The sequence below is a fragment of the Medicago sativa genome, chromosome 5 (assembly GCF_051527215.1).
Source record: "Medicago sativa cultivar Bolivia chromosome 5, Bolivia_mono, whole genome shotgun sequence".
Taxonomy (NCBI): Eukaryota; Viridiplantae; Streptophyta; class Magnoliopsida; order Fabales; family Fabaceae; genus Medicago; species Medicago sativa.
Window position 1 is genome coordinate 11,569,129 of NC_140753.1, and position 20,495 is coordinate 11,589,623.

General features: G+C 30.6%; 2 protein-coding genes across 2 annotated transcripts; both read left to right on the top strand.

Annotated features, from left to right (window-relative positions):
• Positions 1 to 3,379: 3,379 nt before the first annotated feature.
• LOC146920030 (AAA-ATPase At5g17760-like) lies at positions 3,380 to 7,002 on the top strand. The gene is made up of 2 exons (XM_085713416.1): positions 3,380 to 4,422; positions 6,270 to 7,002. The coding sequence occupies exons 1-2, from the start codon at positions 3,424 to 3,426 to the stop codon at positions 6,780 to 6,782; spliced, it is 1,512 nt and encodes a 503-aa protein (XP_085569542.1). The 5' UTR covers positions 3,380 to 3,423; the 3' UTR covers positions 6,783 to 7,002.
• A 9,150-nt stretch (positions 7,003 to 16,152) lies between these two features.
• Positions 16,153 to 20,437, top strand: LOC146920031 (AAA-ATPase At3g50940-like). The gene is made up of 2 exons (XM_085713418.1): positions 16,153 to 17,208; positions 19,795 to 20,437. The coding sequence occupies exons 1-2, from the start codon at positions 16,177 to 16,179 to the stop codon at positions 20,218 to 20,220; spliced, it is 1,458 nt and encodes a 485-aa protein (XP_085569544.1). The 5' UTR covers positions 16,153 to 16,176; the 3' UTR covers positions 20,221 to 20,437.
• The last annotated feature ends 58 nt before the right edge of the window (positions 20,438 to 20,495 follow it).

Genomic DNA, 20,495 nt, shown 5'->3' on the forward strand with positions numbered 1-20,495 from the left:
TTCCTTTTCATAGGACAATGAAATTTCGGACTTGATTCTTTTTTCTGTCGTTTTCTTGTAGCGTACGTTTGTGTGTTCGACACGTCGTGGAAAATTTGTTCAAAATATAATATAATATAAACAAACCAAATCGAAGTTGGATAGCCTTCTAAGTAAACAAGATCATGGTCCCTTTCCATGTCTCCCTTTTTTCTTTTTTATGTTTTTATTAATTCTTAAATATGGAGTATTTGCTTTGTTAAAGGCAAATGTTACGACCATACAAAGTTTGGCCATGTTTGAGTGTGCAGTATTATACAAATCAGAGTGAGTGGGTCAATTTTTGATTCACTTTCCGAAAGTTGCTAAGCTAGCATGTGGTGGACACATTTGTTCATTCATATGTATGAGCCAATGAACTAGTAAAAAATAGGTTGCTTGCTTATACACACTGATGTGTCTACATAAAGTTAATAGAATAAAATAGGTGAGGTAATTAAAGTGAATGCACAAAAATGAAAGTGTCTATGCTTATTAAAATAACGATGGAATGAGTTTTGAACTTTCAACTACTATAATTTGGTCACTAGTTGAATTATCATCACTAAAGGTTTTTTTTTTGGTTTGGTATAACAACTAATTTGAGCGAAGGGTTAAAAGAAGTTGGAGTTATTGGAGGTCGTTAAAAACTCTCGCAAATAGATTGTGGCACCTGTATTGACTTTTTTTTTTGTGGTGGCCGAGTTCGAACCTCAGACCTTGCATATATTATGCATTGTCCATACCAACTGAGCTACGCTCACGAGGACGGCAGATATATTGACTATAAGAGTTAATTGAGTGTCACAGTAATAAATGATATTTTTTTCAACGTAAATTAAGAGAAAAGATGAAGGGGGAATTATTAAATCACAAAAGGGAAAAGCTTATGTGTCACAAAATGGTTTAGAGAAAATGTAGACGGGGCCAAACCAAAACCAAAACCAAAAAGTATCTAATTGACAGCCAAAGGTGAACTTGAGCAAATTGTTTAAAAACCAAAAAGTATATTACAATTGCCAAGTTGCGAAATGTGTCATGAAAGGGTCGCCAAAAAGTATAGCTAAATATGTCATTATTTTCATATAATCAACGGGAGCAAACGCATCTCTTTTTTCTTTATCACACTCATATCCAATAAAGATGATTTAAAAGAAGAAGAGAATTATGTGCACCATCAATCACTAGTTATTCAAAAAGATGAAACGTGCAAAAATATACAAGAGGATTCCACTTCAACACATATACATAATGCACCTACCTAGGAATGGATAGAGGGCTGGCAACCCAAGTTGGAGCTTTATGTCTTAAAATTTTGGACTAAAAAAATTCCAATTTAGTTATAGCCATATAATATGATAATCTAATTGTAAATGTTTCTCTAGCTTAATTGGATAGAAAGATCTCAGATTTTATTTACTTGTCCTAGATTCAACTCTTAATTCAAGAAAATTGATTTTTTTTATTTGATTTTTTATTTATTTTAAAGATTTAATTATAAAATTGAGTTTATGATTCTAAATATACTGGACAGTTAATAGATTCTATTTAATCACCATTATCCACACTAAGACATTCAAAACATCAGCGATTGTCTGGTTAATCTATATTATATATAAAGAAAATATACCCTTTCAGCTCTTTAGGGCTGACTTTCTCCTTTCAAAAATGCTCTCGATTTTGAATATAAATAACACATGTAACAAATAGATAAGTATAAATTTAAATAGTAAAATAAAATGTAACAAACACGATATGAATATGTATATGTCTGGTTTTTTTTCCTTTATCATATAAAAAGTGTAAGAAACTATATGAGCATATTTATACTTACTTTTTCATTATCTCAAGTATACCTTTAAACAACTTTTTCTATAATAAACATCGTTGTTTGTGTCATTAAAAAAAAGAATTTAGATTATATTTTTTTTGTTATATTGTTGGTGTCATTGAAATAAATAATCATTATTAAATTGGTTTTTCATAACTTGAAAGCAACAAATATTTATATTTTTAGTTTTAATCCAAATCAAAATTTCAGAAGAAAAAAAACACGGTTAATAATTTTCAAACGTTAACGGAATAAAAAAACGGAAAGACGGACACGTGAGTGCTGTCTTTTCGCTAGTATCAAATAGTGTCAAAACTAAATATAAATTTTAAGATTATAATTCGTAAAATCAAATTAGAATCTAAACCTTCTAATCTTTATCAAGCGGTTACTAGTATCCCAAATGTGTAAGAGAAGGAGTCATGTTAACTTGTGTTCTAAGAGCGTAAGTTAAGAACTACAAATGAAAAATAAATTTTACAAGAAAATAAACTTTTTAGATATTAATTAATTGCACAATTTTTGTTGGAACATGTGCGGAAATTGAGTAATTGACTAAACACAAATTCTCATAATGGGTAGAACTAGTGTAGTGTGAATTGAGAAAGTGGAAGTCCCACATTGGATGGATCTCACACATTAGTAGTGTTTATATAGTGGGGGCATACCTCTAATTAATGGGGGTACATAATTATGTGAACGAAGTAAGCACTAGAAAAATATATATTAATATATATTTTATTATTTGGAAATGATAAATTAAATAATTAATTTAATCATTATTAGAAAGTGTTTTCTTAGTCCTCAAGTTTTGCTAAAATGTTTTAGAATGTAATTTAAAATATTTTGGAACACAATCTGAAATATATGGTAGACAATCTAATATGCGAATTACTTGATCCCAAAGTTTCTCACTCATTATATTTTGGAACACAATCTGAAATATATGGTAGACAATCTAATATGCGAATTACTTGATCTCAAAGTTTCTCCCTCATTAGGTGTGAATTTTCTCTATAAATAGAGAGCTCACACAGTGCATTCAACACACCGAAATTCATAGTTGAAGCTTCCAGTGTTTTTCCTCTCTTCTCCCTCCTTCAACCTGTGTTGACGAGTCTTTCTTCTTTTTCTACTCCTTTCTGTCCCTTCGGTTTCGAGTAGTCTTCGTACCATATAGAATGATTTTAATCGAATGATTAAACCATATTTTAGGGTGTATATTCTCAAACGATTACATACTGTGCAGTACGTAATCGAATAGTGCCGCGAAACGTATTAAAGAGAGCATTCTAGTCGTGACTCAATCCGATAATCTCTTCGGTGGTAGTTTCTAATTTTTTTAAGTGCTTTTCTGAAATCGAAAAACAACAATTTCTAATATCGTTATTTTGTTATCTTAACATGTGCCCTTAAAGACACACAAAATTAGCTTTTCTCTTACAGGAATTGCAACTTTACGGGACCTAAGTAGTTGTGTCCAATAAATACCATCATATATATTGAGAAACATAGGATAGAATCAGAATTACAAAACACAATTATCTCCCCCTTCACTTGACAAACCAAACATAATGTTTTCTCAAAGAGAAATGCCTTCACCATCTACAATTTTCTCAGCTTATGCATCCATGACAGCTTCCATCATGCTGCTTCGTTCCATGGCACAAGAACTCATTCCTCAACCAATCCGTGGCTACCTTTACAACACCTTCCGCTACCTCATAAAACCACGTTCCCCTACACTCACACTCATCATAGAAGAATCAACAGGCATTACACGTAACCAAGTCTATGATGCAGCTGAGTCTTATCTCTCAACAAAAGTCACCCCTGAAAATGAAAGACTCAAAATCAGCAAAGTCCCAAAAGAGAAAAAACTCACAATCCGGTTAGAAAAAGGCGAAAAATTAACCGATATGTACAACGGTTTTCCTCTCAAATGGAGATTCATTTGTGCTGAAACTGAGAAAAACAGTGCAAATGATATGCAGAACAATAATAACAGTGTATCTGTTAGATCAGAGAAAAAATATTTTGAACTAAGTTTTGACAAAAAGTACAAGGAAGTTGTTTTGGATTCTTATCTTCCTTTCATTCTTGATAAAGCTAAAGAAATGAAAGATGAAGAAAGAGTGTTGAAAATGCATACATTAAACACTGCTTATTGTTATAGTGGTGTGAAATGGGATTCTATAAATCTTGAACACCCTTCAACATTTGAAACACTTGCAATGGAACCAGAAATGAAGAATGTTATTATTGAAGATTTGAACATGTTTGTGAAGAGAAGAGAGTTTTATAAGAAAGTTGGTAGGGCTTGGAAACGTGGTTATTTGTTGTATGGTCCTCCAGGAACTGGGAAATCTAGTTTGATTGCTGCTATGGCTAATTATTTGAAGTTTGATATATTTGATCTTCAACTTGGAAACATTGTTAGAGATTCTGATCTTAGAAAGTTGCTTCTTGCTACTGCTAATAGGTCTATTTTGGTTATTGAAGATATTGATTGCAGTATTGATATTCCTGAGAGGAGGCATGGAGAAGGACGTAAACAGCAAAATGATATACAGGTTGGTAATTCTTATTTCTTAGTAATTAACTTTCATTATAATTCATTCATTCATAGCATTTTAATTTTGCTACCTAGAAATTCTAGTAATATGCTTATCAGAATCAAATGATTTGTCCTGTTTATGTTTGTTAATTAAAAACAACATATCAATGAAAATAACTAATGTTTTTAGAGAGATTGTTATTATAATTAAATAACTAATTTTTTCACAACCAATTGGAGACCTATTTATTTTTTCATACCATATCAATGCATTTATAAAATTGAAGTGAAGTGTTAAAACAGTGAATTTTATGTGAATGTAAAATTAATTTAGTGACTACATTGAAAACAAAGTTAATGTGTGCTACATTTTCTAGCTCCAAGCATACTATTACACTAAGATTGTATATTCTCTAAATATTTGTTTATTGAAATGTCATTTCTTAAACATATTAGAAAATAGAACATATAAAGTTAACTACTATAAAATTTTAAATTTTTTATCAGTAGCAATGGAATTCAATATTCCGGGATTTACAAGTTCACTTACAATGTAAATCAACGACTTGACTAGACCTTAGTGGATCTAGAAAAAATAATTAGAAAATAAATTATGACATGAAATTAGGAACAAGTTTTAGTTCTTGTTGATTTTGGCTCTAATTCACTCATCAAATTAATTGAAAGTTCTCTTTAATTTGGTTGCTGATACAGCTTTTTTAGTAAGAAAAAGAATTCCAATTGTGGAATATGACTGTGTTCACATTCACAATAGCAAAGTGTGAGTTATTGGCCTAAAATGGCATATTTTTTTAGTAGCTAGGCCTAGCCTAGCATGTGGGTTCTGATTCATTGAAGTATGTTGCTTGTCCTTTTGTTTGAGACCTTGACACTTGACAGGTTCACTTGTTTATCATGTTTGTTTAGAGTCATTTTCTTATTATTGGACAAACTTTCTCTCCTTTAATTTTCTCTTGCACACAAGTGGAAACTTGTTGTTTTCCATAGCACACACCCTGAATAGGTACATTGGGACCATTGAACTAACGTGTAGTTCAATAATTGGTTAAGAAATTTGGTTTTAGTTGAAATTTAATATTTAACATTTTTTTTCTTTCACTAAAGTTGAATTAAAGTTCTCAAAAGCATTACCCTATGGTATATATCATCATCAAGCAATATATAAGCATAAAAAACTTACTTCCAAAATGCCATTTCACTATCAATCCACGCAATTGCTTTAGACAATACTTTATTGTTCTTCTACTTTTGTTTGTCCCTTTCTGTTTTACTTACATAGCAAGAGGAAAAATTGACAATACTTGCTGTCAAAGGTCTTTGTTATTGAATGGTGGAAACCTCATGGGATGATCCTTCGTGTAAAACTTCTATTATGGTCTTGTCATTTTCATCGATATTCCGTGGATATTTATACAATTTAATTCAGATTTTTTTAATGTATATATTTATATTTGATTTGATTATAAACTATTCTAGAGTAACATAAATAATTGATTGTGATTTTATTTTCTTGCATAGATAGTGTATTAAAATTAAACTTTATTTTATATTGTTTTTCATGAAAAATTAACCCCTTCAAGAGCAAGCTAGTGTGACACTTTCACTTGATCACTCATGTCTTCTAACCAATTCTTTTTGAGTAACTGTACATTAATTGATTTCATTTTAGATGGGTTAAAAATTGATTTCATTTTAGATGGGGTTAAAATTTATTCTAGAGTTGTAGAATGTGTTACGACATGTCCTTGAAATTATAATGTTGGTCGATTTAGTTATGTTATGCACTTTTTTAAACTATATACTAAAACTATTTCTCATCTTGATTTTGATGGATGGATGCAGTTGACGCTATCTGGATTACTTAACTTTATAGATGGATTATGGTCAAGTTGTGGAGACGAGAGAATCATCATATTTACAACTAACCACAAAGAAAGATTAGATCCAGCACTTTTAAGGCCAGGAAGAATGGACATGCACATTCATATGTCTTATTGTTCTTATGAAGGTTTCAAAATTTTAGCTTCAAACTACTTGGATATTTCCCATGATAATCCTTTCTTTGGAGAGATTGAAGGACTAATTGAAGACATACAAATAACACCTGCACAAGTTGCCGAGGAATTGATGAAGAACGAAGACGCGGAGGCGACGCTGGAAGGATTTGTCAAGTTGTTGAAGAGGAAGAAAATGGAAGGTGATGTGTGTGAGAATAATAACAATAAAATAGAGCAACAATCTAAAAAGCGTAAGGTGGTTGGTTGCAAGCAAAAACGAGGTGGTGGGAATAGCAAGAGCAATGTTGTTGTTACTCAAAGAAGGACAAGAGGTTATAAGAGAGGTTCTAGTTTGTAATTGTGTTCAGCTATGGACATGATCAAATAATATTGTTAGAGCTACTAATTGTGTCTAGAAACAAAAATGTTGCTTATCAAGGCTTAAGGTTTTAATTTGTTTGTTGTAATCTTTTGCTAATAGGCTAGTAATTAAGTTTCTCTCCAAACTGTACTAGAACTATTTTAACTCTATATGTGATTATGAGAAGTAAAGAATGGGGGACATATATTGTGTTTGATACTGTACTATTACATCACTAAGTGGACAGTATAAACAATTATGTTAAGTTGTTGTAGTAACATTAATGTTAATCGGCCAATATTTTAAACAAGGAAACTTTTTGTGGATATCCAAACATGTCATCAACACCTTAAAAGAAAAAGAAATAGAAAGAATGATGTGATACATGTTATAGAATGGTAATACTCTGATATGATAGAAAGATAAAGATAAAATGATATGTTCAACGAGTTTTAACAAATTGAGATGTTTATATATCTTTTTTTTTTTAAACAACCATATATCTTTATTGTTTAAACATGTTCCTATTTTAACAACAATATTTATACTATCTCATATTCTCAATCATCAATTCCACACTTCATTTTATATATGCTTATCTCTTTAACATCACAACTTTATTACTTCCATCACATTACTCTATTTCTCTTTCAAAGTATATATACTTTGTGAGGTGTTCACCAAACATTTTCTATATTTTAATTAACAACGAATGTTGCATGCTTTGCATGTATTTTTTTTGAGAAATGATATTTGTATAACCATTTTGGTACAACTTTTCTACAACTTTCTCTCTCATACTCACATTATTTTTTTATTCTCTCTCTTCCTTTTTCTCTCTCTATTGTTTGACCAATGAGAAGAGAGAACAACAAAGTTGTCTTAAAGGTTGTACCAAAATGGTTGTCAAAATATCACTACTCATTTTTTTTTATCAATTTCTGCAATCATGAATTCTCAATCCGAGCCTTTGTTTGTAAATTCGATGTATCAAAGTACTAATTATAACATACTCCCTCCGGTCACTATTATAAGCAAAACTCAATTTTTTAGATACATTGAATAATTAATGTATCTAGCCTATAATAAAGACTAGATACATTAATTATTCAACGTATCTAAAAAGTGGAATTTTGCTTATAATAGTAACCAGAGGGAGTAACTATTATAGGTAAAAATTCACTTTTTAAAATTCAATCCGAGCCTCTGCTTGTAATAATTGATGTATCTGATATATATTATAGATTAAATAAATACATTAGTGATCAGGAATATTTTTTTTTCACATAAAATATCAAAGTAGTTTTGTAGCAAAAGTGGAAGAATTCTTGGTTAATTTATTTACCTCTCAATCAAACTTCGAATTATTAGAATCCCTTTTCTATGAGAACGAAGGGTTAAAAGAATAAATCTCTAACAAGATGACTTAATCTACTTTGCTAATTTAACGTTTTCCTAAGAAACTCAATTGCTACAAATAGAGAACTAAACCGTCTAATAGTGAAAAGGAGGAAACTCAAAATCCTAATTGTTTTTTTTTATCACAATCACTTACAATTTTATTTATTTTTGTGTCTTAAACCAAATTCAAACACCAATCAATTTCTTTTTGTGTACTGCCTAAGTAAAACCTATTTTTCTTTAAGCTAAATTAATTAAAATCTTTGTAGACAGATACAAACTTTATATTATTGAGACAACCTTTAGTGCACTTGTCAAACTTTGTAGATAGATACAAACTTTTATTATTTGAGACAATCTTTGGTGCACTTGTCAAACTTCTATCACTTTTGTAGGTTGTCTATTATGAAGATTGTTCATTGATTAGCATTATTACGAAAAAATATTACGTTAAAAATAGTTATGACACCAAAAAGTATAGTAGAATAGCAGCATATGTCATGAAAGTAATTTTTTGAATTAAATACATCATATCATTTTGCAAACATGTCTCTTTGGTCGTTTTAACATGTACTTTTTTCTTTATGAGACTTAGGGTGTGTTTGGATCACCAAAGAAAGTGAGAGGAAAGATTGTTAAAGGAAAGAAAGTATGACGAAAGTGAATGGAAACTGAGATGATTTGTTAGGTTGTTTGATTGTAGTGAAAGTGAAAAGAAAGTGAAAGGAAAGAAAAGTTGTATATTTAGAAATTGTCATTAACACCCCTATATTAAAATGTTATATATTATTTATACATATAAATGGATTTTAATATTTTAAATGTAATATACATGTAAATATATTGATTATTAATTATATCAATGCAATAAGACTGTGTTTGGAACCATTGAAAGAGTAAGGAAAGAAGCTGGGTAGGATGGAAAGTTTATAGGGAATTGTGCTTTCATAGTTTGGAACACCAAAGAAAGAGTGAGGAATGATAAATTTTGGTGGGTCCCATGGCAAGAAAACTTTCCGTTCAAATTTGAGAAGAAAGCATGAAGAGAATATTCAATGTTTTAAATGGACAATTATGCCCTTGCTTTGATAGATGTGCATGAGTTATTTACAATTTTGCAATATTATTATACTAGCAACTTGAAACAAATATTTAATAACAATGTTAAATCAATAATTTAATTAATAAATAACCGATACACTATTATTTTATTTTAAAATATTCTATAAATATATGCATGTATTTATATTATTATACATATTTTAAATATTTTAAATTAACATTTTATTCAAATGTAGGGACATCTATGTCTTTTACTAAAATATATCTTATTCTTTCCTCTCACTTTCTTTTCACTTTCACTTATACCAAACAACCAAACAATCATCTCACATTTCTTTCCCTTTCTATTCACTTTCAATCCTTCTACTTTCTTTCCTTATACTTTCTTTCCATTGGACATCCAAACAAAGCCTAAGTGTCTAGCATAAAGACAAAAAGTTAAAAATTTCAACAGTAGTGCGTGAGTAGTGTTATTTTGCAGGAAATGAAATAGGTCACGTGAAATTTTACAAAACGAAGGGCACTTTTGTCATTTTATCGGATTACAACTCCATTCCATACTTTCTTCTCATTTTTGGGCGGAAAACTTTTTTACGTGGGACCCGCCTAAAACAATCTTTCCTTGGTGCTTGTCAGAGAAACCAAACGATGGAAGGAACATATTTTTAGAAACTTTCCGTCTTTATGCTTTCCATCCTGGCTCATTCCATGGAAACAAACAGGCCCTTAGATCTGGTCTCAAATTTTAAAATCTGATGATATAAAAAATTATCATTAATGGGTGTCATTAAAAAAAATTGTATGAAATACTACTCGGAGGATTTAAGTGTTTATTAGTTACTATTATTAAAAAATTATAAATAAGTGATGAAATACCTTCACCATACTTCCATTTTCTCCGATGCGGATATCAAATTAATACACACCCATAAAAGAATCATGAGTAATGTGGATCACTGTTTATTCAAAAGGTAAAAGAATCAAACACACAACAAAACAGGATTCAACTTTCACCTTTCATACATGCACCTAGCTATTGATTTCCAACAAGTACCAACGGAAATGCCTTCTTATCCCTCATAATTTCTCCTACCATTTCTCAAAACAAAACAAAAAAATAACATGATGATTTTTCAAAGAGAAATGCCTTCACCATCTTCCATTTTCTCAGCTTATGGAAGTATGGAACCATGACAGCATTCATCATGATATTTCGTTCCATAGCACACGACCTCATACCTCAACCAATTCGTGACTACCTTATCAACACTTACCCATTACCTTATAAAACCACGTTCTGCTACACTCACAGTCATCACAGAAAATCATCCGGCATTGCTCGTAACGAAGTCTTCGATGCTGCAGAGTCCTATCTCTCCACAAAACTTACCCTTGAAGAATTAATCGACACATATAACGGTGTTTTTCTCAAATGAAGGACCTAAACAAAATGATGTACAGGTTGGTAATTCTCATACAACTTTAATTTCCTATCTATTATAACTTATTATACAAGTTACTCAACTTTTCTTAGTTGCAAAGTACTTTTGTTTTTAACTATTCAATCTACTAATCATAATCAATTGATTTTTCCTGTTTTTATTATTATTATTAAAAACAACACAACAATTAAAAGAACTAATTATTAATTAAGGGAGAATGTTATAGTAATTAAAAGACTAATTTTTTATGTATTTAATAGGTATACAATGCTGACCATTTTTAAAGCTTTGTTCTACTAAATGTGTACAAAAACAAAAATGTTACTTACCTTGACTTAAAATTTTAAACTGTTTGTTGTAATATTTTGTTAAAAGACTACATTTCAAAACTCGGTTTTTCAAAACAACCAGTTTATAACACCTTGAGGTTGTGACATTTTTACAATTAAGATCAAATCTTAAAATGTTGTTCCACCATTATAGATGGTTGAGAAGATTACGGGTTTCCCTTAAGCTATTTTTGGATTGATGAAATGGAATGGAGTAGTAATTAATTAGATTTTATTGTTTGAATTTGTATAAAATGAATGGAATGGAACATATTCCATCACATACCATCCAATCCTTCAATTCTCACCTTTATAGATGGTTGAGAAGACTACGGGTTTCCCTTATTTTATTTTTGTGCTTATTCTAGTACAAGTTCATGACAGTTTACTTTCTCGATCACTTGATTTTAATTTCTTCCGCAAATCATGAAATCATTAGTGACATGAAGAAACAAATGTATCCTTGCATTTGCATATATATGATTTCACCGCTAAGCCAAAGACCTTTCGTATCTATGAGGAAGGGAACTGCACACTAGTAAATGCTATATTTAAATGCAAAGTTTTGAACTTGAAGTAGCTTTAAAGCACTTTTGGGTCGTAAATCCGCACATTAACAGAGTTGTAGAGATCTAGACACCCTTTTGGATGGATAGCCAAAGCTGAAAAATGTTTTTATGTAATTTCTCAATGTCAGAGGAATATGTTATGTTTTAGTTTTTATTATTATTATATAACCAGCGAAAAGACGAGCACGTGACATTTGAAAATTATGAACGATATTTTTTTGTGAAATTTTTATTTTGATCAAAAGTAAAAATATTAATGTTTTGTGAAATCAAACTAATCATGATTATCTATTTCAATGAAACCAACAATATAACAAAAAAATATAATCTAAATTCTTATTTTTTTTAATAACACCAACAACAATCTTTATCATAGAAAAAGTTGTTGTTTAATAGTATAATTGAGATAATGAAAAAGTAAATATAGATACACTAATTTAGTTTGTTACACTTTTTAAATGATAAAGAAAAAAACTAGACATTTGTGTTTGTTACACTTTTATTTTAATATTTAAATTTATTCTTATCTATTTGTTAAATGTGTTATTTATATTGAAAATTGAGGACATTTTTGGAAAGAGAAAAAGCCAGCCCAAAAGAGCTGAAAAAATTTATTTTCTTTATATATAGTATAGATAATGTAGACTCTTTTTTATTCGTGAACTTGATATTTGAACGCAAAAACAAAGGGTGGTTTATTTCAACGAATGGGATAAATTAAAGGAAAATTTATATTGCAGTTAGGAGTGGGAACAAGCCAGACTGCTTGACAGGAGCCTACGGCTCAGCCTATTTAAAACCTAGTTCGACCCAACTCGTTTAATAAAAAGGTCAGACTTAAGATTTTTTTTTATATAAAGCCTATTTAATTAAATAGGTCAGGCTAAGACTTACAAAAAAGCCTATTAAGCCCGTCAGAACGACCTGATAACTTTTTTATATATAATATATCATTCATTATTGATATTTGAAGGTTTTTTTCTTCATAACTTCAAGCCTCCTTATGATTTCGTTATTTAGTAGCATGACTATTTGTGTGCTTTAGGCCTTCGTAAGATTTCGTTCTTTGGTAGCAGACTTAATTGTATGTTTTAGGTCTTCATAAGTTTTGACCTATTTAGAAGTAGATAGTTTCTTTTTTGACATTGAGAACTTCACAATGACACAAGAAAATTACGTAAAAGCCCCCAGCGGCACTTAACTGCCGTTCACACCAGTAAACAGAACCAGTGCATTCTGCACTGGTTTTTTCCAGGAACTTTGGCATGTTTTTGCATCCAATTGCAAATTAATGAATATAAAACGTACGAAATAATATTTAACAGGATAAAATTAAAATGCAAGAAATAATATAAAAGGTATGTCGGGAAATGTCATAGAAATACGAAAATGTACGGAACATGTCATAATTATACATCACCATGATCATAGTCAAAAAGTACATAAAAAAAGCCTAATCATAATCAACCATGCTGCCTACCCCCGCCTAGCAATCTGATACATAAGGGTAGGGCGACCAGTACCGGCTATCCGCATCACCTCCTGGACAATCTCATCTTTAGTCATCTCGGCTTGCCTGACCACAATATTATCAGCTATATGCATCACATCTCGGATGATCGTCAGTGTGTCAGGCATCTCCCTAACATGCTCTTCCTCTGTGATCTGCTCCACGTTCGTCGGCTTGGGAGGAGATCCTTCATCAGGTGGGAGAATACGAGGGTGAGATACTTTGGCATACCAAGCCATGTAGCCAGGCTCATGATGCCATTGAACATATTTGCAAAAAAATTACACAAAAAAAGCAAGATTTCCTCACTTATGCATTCCATCAAACACCTTATGTGCATTTCAAATACTAGCACAATTAGTGTTAATTCAACATCAAATTCAACTCCATTGTACCTAAGCCTACTCTAACCAACAATGCCAGCATAAACAATCAATTACAACATCTAATTCTCTATCATAATTTGCAATTTTTAAACCTAACCTAAACCCTAAACATTTTGCTAAAATTATGAAGATAACACCCTAAACAACCTACATTGCATGTAAATAGGAAGAAAGATACTTACTTGTGATTTACTTGAAGCAAATTGGATGATTTTCGTACAAATGAAGGTTTGGGTGAATTTGGATTAAAATTGGAAATGTTTGCATGTGTTTTTGTAAACCAGAAACTGCAGTTTCTGCGTTCTTAAGATACACATCTCAACGGCAGTTAACTACCGCTGAGGCCAGCGGCAGTTAACTGCCGCCGATTTTCCCAACGGTTGTTAACTGCCGCTGGGGGCATTTAAGTATTTTACTTGTGTCTTTATGAAGTTTTTTATGTCAAAAAAGCAATTTTCTTAGTAGTATGCTTTATAGGTGTTGTTAAGCCTTAGTGTAAATATGCTTTTAAATAAGCTTTAAGCCTTCATCGAACCTTTAAAAAGGTAGGTCATGTCTTAAAAATAAGTCTATGAGGGGTAATAGGTTAAACTCAGACCTATAATTTTTAAGTAGGCCAGCTCTCCTTTCCCTTCATTTCAATATAGCAGCAACATCCTTAAAAAAAGAAAAAAGAAATGTTAACGAGTGTTCCCGGGACACTCTTTAAGTACTTTAAATAGTAAGTAAGTTTTTATGAAAAACAGTGTATTCAATGCATTGGAAATTGTTAGAAGCGCCTCATTCTTCAATTTTGTTCGGCTTCCATGTTTCCTTTTTTACTTTACTTCATTAGACCAAGATATTCACTCTTCCACAAAATTGATTAAAAACTAGGTTAAATTACACTATTGGTCCCTTACTTTTACAAAGTGACAATTTTGGTTCCCCAACTTTCAAATAACACTTTTAGCCTCACAACTTAAGCTATTTTTGCAAAAGTAACACCTTTAAGCAATTTTGACCAGGTCAACGACAACATAAGGGCCAAAATCGTTGATTTATTTAAGTTGAGGGTCAAAAATGCAATTTAGTTAAATAACAAAGTAATCATTAAATTTGATGTCAACTATACCTTAACTTGATCAAAATAAAAAAATAGAGTTCACTTTTGCTAAACCGAAAGTTAAGTTGAAAGTGCTATTTTAAAAGTGTGTAGGCCAAAATGGCAAAATCGCAATTTAGACCAAAAACTAAACTTAAGACGTTAAATCGGGTAGCACTTGAGTGACATTGTGGTTGGTGACATTGTGACATTGGCCAACCACAATGTCACAAGTGTCTTTTTTTATTTCTCTTTCACAATATTTTTTTGTTCCTTTGTACACATGTGACATTGTGGTTGGCCAATGTCATCAATATCATCAACCACAATGTCACCCAAGTATTATCCCGTTAAATCCTTATGTGTGCCTCTCAAACATAGGATTTAGCAAGCGTGTACTAATTTAATGACACGTGTATGTGGAAGATTAATTTTTGTTTTGTGAAAATGTGAAAATAAAATTCATTAATAACCCAAGGGTATTTAAGGAAACTTATAAAAAAATACACACAATAACTCTTATATAAATTACCAATTTTTTTCCTTGAAAATATGCCTTAAAAAGGGACGAAAGTAAGTACAAATTAAATCATTTAACTACTATTAATTTTAAATTTCTCATCACTGAAGGGCAACTTAAACTTTTGTTTTAATAAATGATTTTTTCTCTAAAAAAAAAATCATCTACTAAAACAAAGTTTAAGTTGCCCTACTATTTGCACATGAATGTGAAGATTCTCTTGTTTCGATGAAAAGAAGGTGAAGCTTCTTCGAATGTGCCTGTTCATAGTTATTAAATTGACTTCAGATGACTTTCCTAAAATAAACAACTACTTAGGCATTAAGGCATTGAGCTTTTTTCTTATTTATTTAAAAAAAAAAAAGCAAAATAACATATTGATAAAACTGAACGTTAACCACACATTATTTAACACACATTTTTGTATATATTCTTTTTTAATTGATTAAAATTGACATAGATCTTACCAAATCATACCAATTTCCTATAAATTTGATGTGTATTTTGACCATTTAAAAAATATATTAAAAAATTGAGTTAAAGAGTGTGTAATTAACAATGAACCATCCTTAAAAAAAATAAACTAAGGCACATGAAAATTCAGGACATTCCGCGTAGGACAAAATAGAGTACAACCAACCAAAATATACATTAAGCTAATAATGTAGTGAATGCTGACACAGTGACACTATTGAGAAAAAACAAGGCAACTTCATTCAAAAGAAATTAAAGTGAAAAAAGTTTTTATAAACAATGCCACTTTTTCATCTTATAAATATATTTTACAAGAATGATGAGATTATATGTCCATATAGAAATGAGAAATGATATTTGTACAACCATTTTATGATAACTTTTGTACAACTTTCTCTCTCATACTTACATGATGTACTTATCCTCTCTCTTCCTTTTTCTCTCTCTATTGTTTTTGACCAATGAGAAAAAAGGAAAGTAAGGTTGTCACAAAAGTTGTCATAAAATGGTTGTCAAAATATCATTACTCTATAGAAATATAATAGAAATAGAAATCACTATAAATAGAAGTATCAAGTTATAGAACAAACAACCATTATCCACACATAAACAACATGAGACCCCCAATGGTTGGTCGTTTCTCTTCTTCATTCACAAACATTGGTTCAGCATCATCATGGTTTGAAGTATATGCTTCATTCTCCACATTCATGATGCTTTTAAGAACTGCAATCAATGATCTCATACCCTTAAAACTTAGAAATTTCATCATCTCAAAGCTAAAACGTTTCTTCACAGATTACCAACCAAATAACCAAGTTTCACTTCAGATTGATCAGTTTTGGGATGGAAGTACAAACCATCTTTACTATGCAGCCAAAGAGTATATCCCTACTAAAATATCCAACACTTACAAATCCCTTAAAGTTGGAAAAATATCCAAACATAACAACATAGTTCTTGCTTTTGATGGAAAACAAGTAGTGGAGGATGAGTTTGATGATATCAAGCTTAAATGGAGGCTTGTTGAAAATTCCAACAATGATGATGGTTTTGATAATCCCAAAAAGGAGTATAAGGAATATAAGCATAGGTCAAAAGACTATGAAGAAAATGGGTTTGTGTTAAGTTTTGATGAGAAGCATAGAGATAAAGTAATGGAGAAGTATATTCCACATGTTTTAAGCACTTATGATGCTATAAAAGCAGGAAATAAAACTCTTAAGATTCATTCTATGCAATCTGGACCATGGAAACAAAGTGATTTAACACATCCTGCTTCATTTGATTCACTTGCTATGGATCCCGATCTAAAAAATTCTATAATTGATGATTTAGATCGATTTTTGAGGAGGAAAAAGTTGTATAAAAAAGTTGGTAAACCTTGGAAACGTGGTTACTTATTGTATGGACCACCAGGAACTGGAAAATCTAGTCTTATTGCTGCTATGGCAAAGTACTTGAAATTTGATGTGTATGATTTGGATCTAAGTTCAGTGTTTTCTAACTCAGAACTCATGAGAGCCATGAGAGAGACATCTAATAGATCTATCATTGTTTTTGAAGACATTGATTGCAATTCAGAGGTGCTTGATCGAGCAAAACCAGACAAGTTTCCAGATATGGATTTTTTAGATGGGATTAAGGTTAGTTGTGTTACTCCTTCACTATCTCATGTTAAACAAATGATTAAATTTGTGTTTTGTGTTTTTTAAATAAATATTCTGCTAAAATATGTATCTTACATTTATCTCTTTTTTTTTTTTAGTTTGAGTTTGGTTTCTTAACCGTTAAGAATTTTAGATTTAGTGCCCGTTTGGTTCAGCTTTGAATATAATTGATTCTGAGAGAATTGATTCTGATAGAATTGATTCTGACAGAATTGATTCTGAGAGAATTGATTTATGTTTGGATACAATTATGTAGAATTGATTAAACAAAATGATTTATGTTTGGATGCAATTATGTAGAATTGCTTTTGAATGTATAATTACTAAAATAGACATAGCTAAAGGAGAATTGATAAAGAATGAGAATTGATAAAGGGCAATAAAGTAAAATAACGTGTTGTAATAATAAAATATACAAACCTATACACGTTGTTCAAGGAGAATTGATTCTAGAAAAGCTAGAAGCTAGGATTTGTAGCTTCATGGAGAATTGCTTTTGGAGGACAAAAGCAATTCTGAAAAGCTGAACCAAACACGTTGTTTTTGGCTAGAATTGCTTTTGGCACTGTAGAGAATTGATTTTGGGCTAGAATTGCTTCTCAGAAGTGGAACCAAACAGGCCCTTAATTTACTCAAGTTTTAAAAGTTTTGACTGGGTCAGTTATAATTGTAGGTTTTTTATTTTGAAATAATCTCTTATTTTGTAAAAGTTATATTAGTATGTCCATTTCTTTCTTTTTAAAATTGTTCTGTATTTTATAAAAGTAACCAAAAATGTATATTAACCTAGTACTCTAATTAAATTATAAGTTTAATTCCAAGTGAATAAGTATTCTGATTCTCTAAGATGTGAGTATACATAATAGAATATGCAAATATCTTTTATGAATTATAAAAAAAAAAATTATACTAACCTTCTCTAAATTAGACTAACTAGATATAAAGTGATTAGGCATGTCTTGATGTCGATATAATTAGATTGAATTGTTATTTTATCAAATTATTATTGGTATTGATTTATGTATGTCCATGTCATTTGTGTCTCATAGCTAACCACTGTTTGAACGAATCCATTGGAATGCGTGCGAAGAGGTTCCCACTTGCTGCCTCACCTACCATTAGACCTGAACAAAACAAATCCTCTTACCAGTAGAATAACATATTCCAACCAGTAAAAGACTAGACTTATCAAGTATCAACAGTAAAAATTTCAGTCCTCTCTGCTAGAACCAGCAATTAGACAATGGCTCTGATCGGTAAAAATAGCGGATAGCTGATACTCCCTCCGGTCACTATTATAAGCAAAAATCAACTTTTTAGGTTCAATCATTAAATGATGTACTTGGTCAATAATATAGACCAAATACATCATTTAATGAATGAACCTAAAAAGTTGATTTTTGCTTATAATAGTGACCGGAGGGAGTAGCTTTTAGCTGATAAGCTAACTGATAGCTTTTAGCTGATAAGCTAGCTGATGACTGATGACTGATAAGCTAGTTGAAGTGTTTGGTAAAATTAGCGGTTTAACTAGCTGATAAATATAAAATGACATAAAAGGGTATTATTAATTCAGAATATAAAGTTTATATAACTTGATATTTAAATATTCAGGAATTCTTAATTCAATTTTGTTTTTTAAAAAGTAATTGAAATTTATAAATTTAATATATCTTTTATATTGTAAATTAAATTTTATTCACTAAATAATTTATTTAAGTATAACGAGGTATATATACTTTTTTGTCAACGGAGGTATATATATTTTTTGTAAACAACATAAGGCAAGAGAGATAAATGGAGGTATTTTGTCAACAAAAAAAAAAAAAAGATAAATGGAGGTATATATTGTCAGCAACATAAGACAAAAGATAAATGGAGGTATATATATTATGAGCAACATAAGACAAGTGAGATAAATAATAATGAGGGATGTATTTGTCAAAAAAATAAAATAACGAGGGATGTATATTTATTAGGGAAAAAAAACGAGGGATGTATATTAGGGAATTGTAGGTTTGAATTAAATTATAATAAAAGGGTAAAAATGGATTTTAGATAAAACAATAGGGGTAAAAGTGGAAGAAAATATGAGAAGCTATAAGCTATAAGCTCAAACGCTACTTGGAATAGCTTCTGAAAAATAACTTATAAGCTCGTGAAATAAGCTATAAGCTCATGGTCAAAAAGTGTTACCAAACGAAACTATTTTTGTCAAATGAGCTTATAAGCTAGAAGCTAGGAGCTAAAAGCTCTTTTTTGGTGTTTAGCAAACAGACCCAATCAGTTTTTGCATGTCCAAGAAGTTAAGCTGAAAGTATTGTCATATTTTTCTACACGAAAACACTGATATTGCAGTATGATTGATGCCACTGTCAAAAATTAAGTTTATGTCATTAACTACTTCCAGTACTTTATTAACCACTAAAAATGACTTACATTTTGCTAGTTAAGGAAATATGCATTGTCTTAAACTAGTACTACTTTATTATATGAGATCTTCAATTCATACATACACATGTAAATAATTAATTACTTGTTTTTCTTGAAATTGTGGAATAGATGGTTAAGAACATGCCGCCTAGAAAGTTTACTTTGTCTGGTCTGCTTAACTATATGGATGGTTTGTGGTCAAGTTGTGGAGAGGAACGCATTCTGATATTTACGACGAACCATAAGGACAAAGTAGACCCAGCATTGTTGCGCCCCGGTCGTATGGACATGCATATTCACTTGTCATTTCTTAAGGCCAAAGCATTCAGAATCTTAGCTTCTAATTACTTGGACATTGAAGGAAATCATCACTCACTAATTGAACAAATTGAAGAGTTATTGGAAAAAGTAGATGTCACCCCTGCTGTAGTGGCAGAGTATCTATTGAGAAGTGAAGATCCTGATGTTGCTCTTGGAGCACTTATTAAATTTCTTCAAGAAATTGACATTTCAGAAGTTATTGTGAATGAAGAGACTAGTGATCAGCAAGCTTAGATCCTACTTAGTGGTGTGACAAATTACTGACATTAAAAATGCCTTATTATGTTATTGTAGTTTTTATTTAAGTTATGCATTTGCTACCTGTAAAAGAAGCAAACATTGCAAGTTCCCTCTAGTATTGTAAAGGTATGCACTTGCTTCTTGAGTTGTTGTAAAACTTCATTGCTACATGTTTAGTAGATTCTAATATCCATTACAATTTCAGATATCATTCAGTAGGTATGTATGACAAGTAAATCACTTATAATTTTAGAGTTGTAAAACTTGAT

What these genes read in the sequence shown, in the direction of transcription:
- LOC146920030 (XM_085713416.1), top strand. Translation starts at nt 3,424, where the DNA reads ATGTTTTCTCAAAGAGAAATGCCTTCACCATCTACAATTTTCTCAGCT. An exon ending in AACAGCAAAATGATATACAG is followed by an intron (nt 4,423 to 6,269) that starts GTTGGTAATTCT and finishes GGATGGATGCAG; the next exon opens with TTGACGCTATCTGGATTACT.
- LOC146920031 (XM_085713418.1), top strand. Translation starts at nt 16,177, where the DNA reads ATGAGACCCCCAATGGTTGGTCGTTTCTCTTCTTCATTCACAAACATT. An exon ending in ATTTTTTAGATGGGATTAAG is followed by an intron (nt 17,209 to 19,794) that starts GTTAGTTGTGTT and finishes ATTGTGGAATAG; the next exon opens with ATGGTTAAGAACATGCCGCC.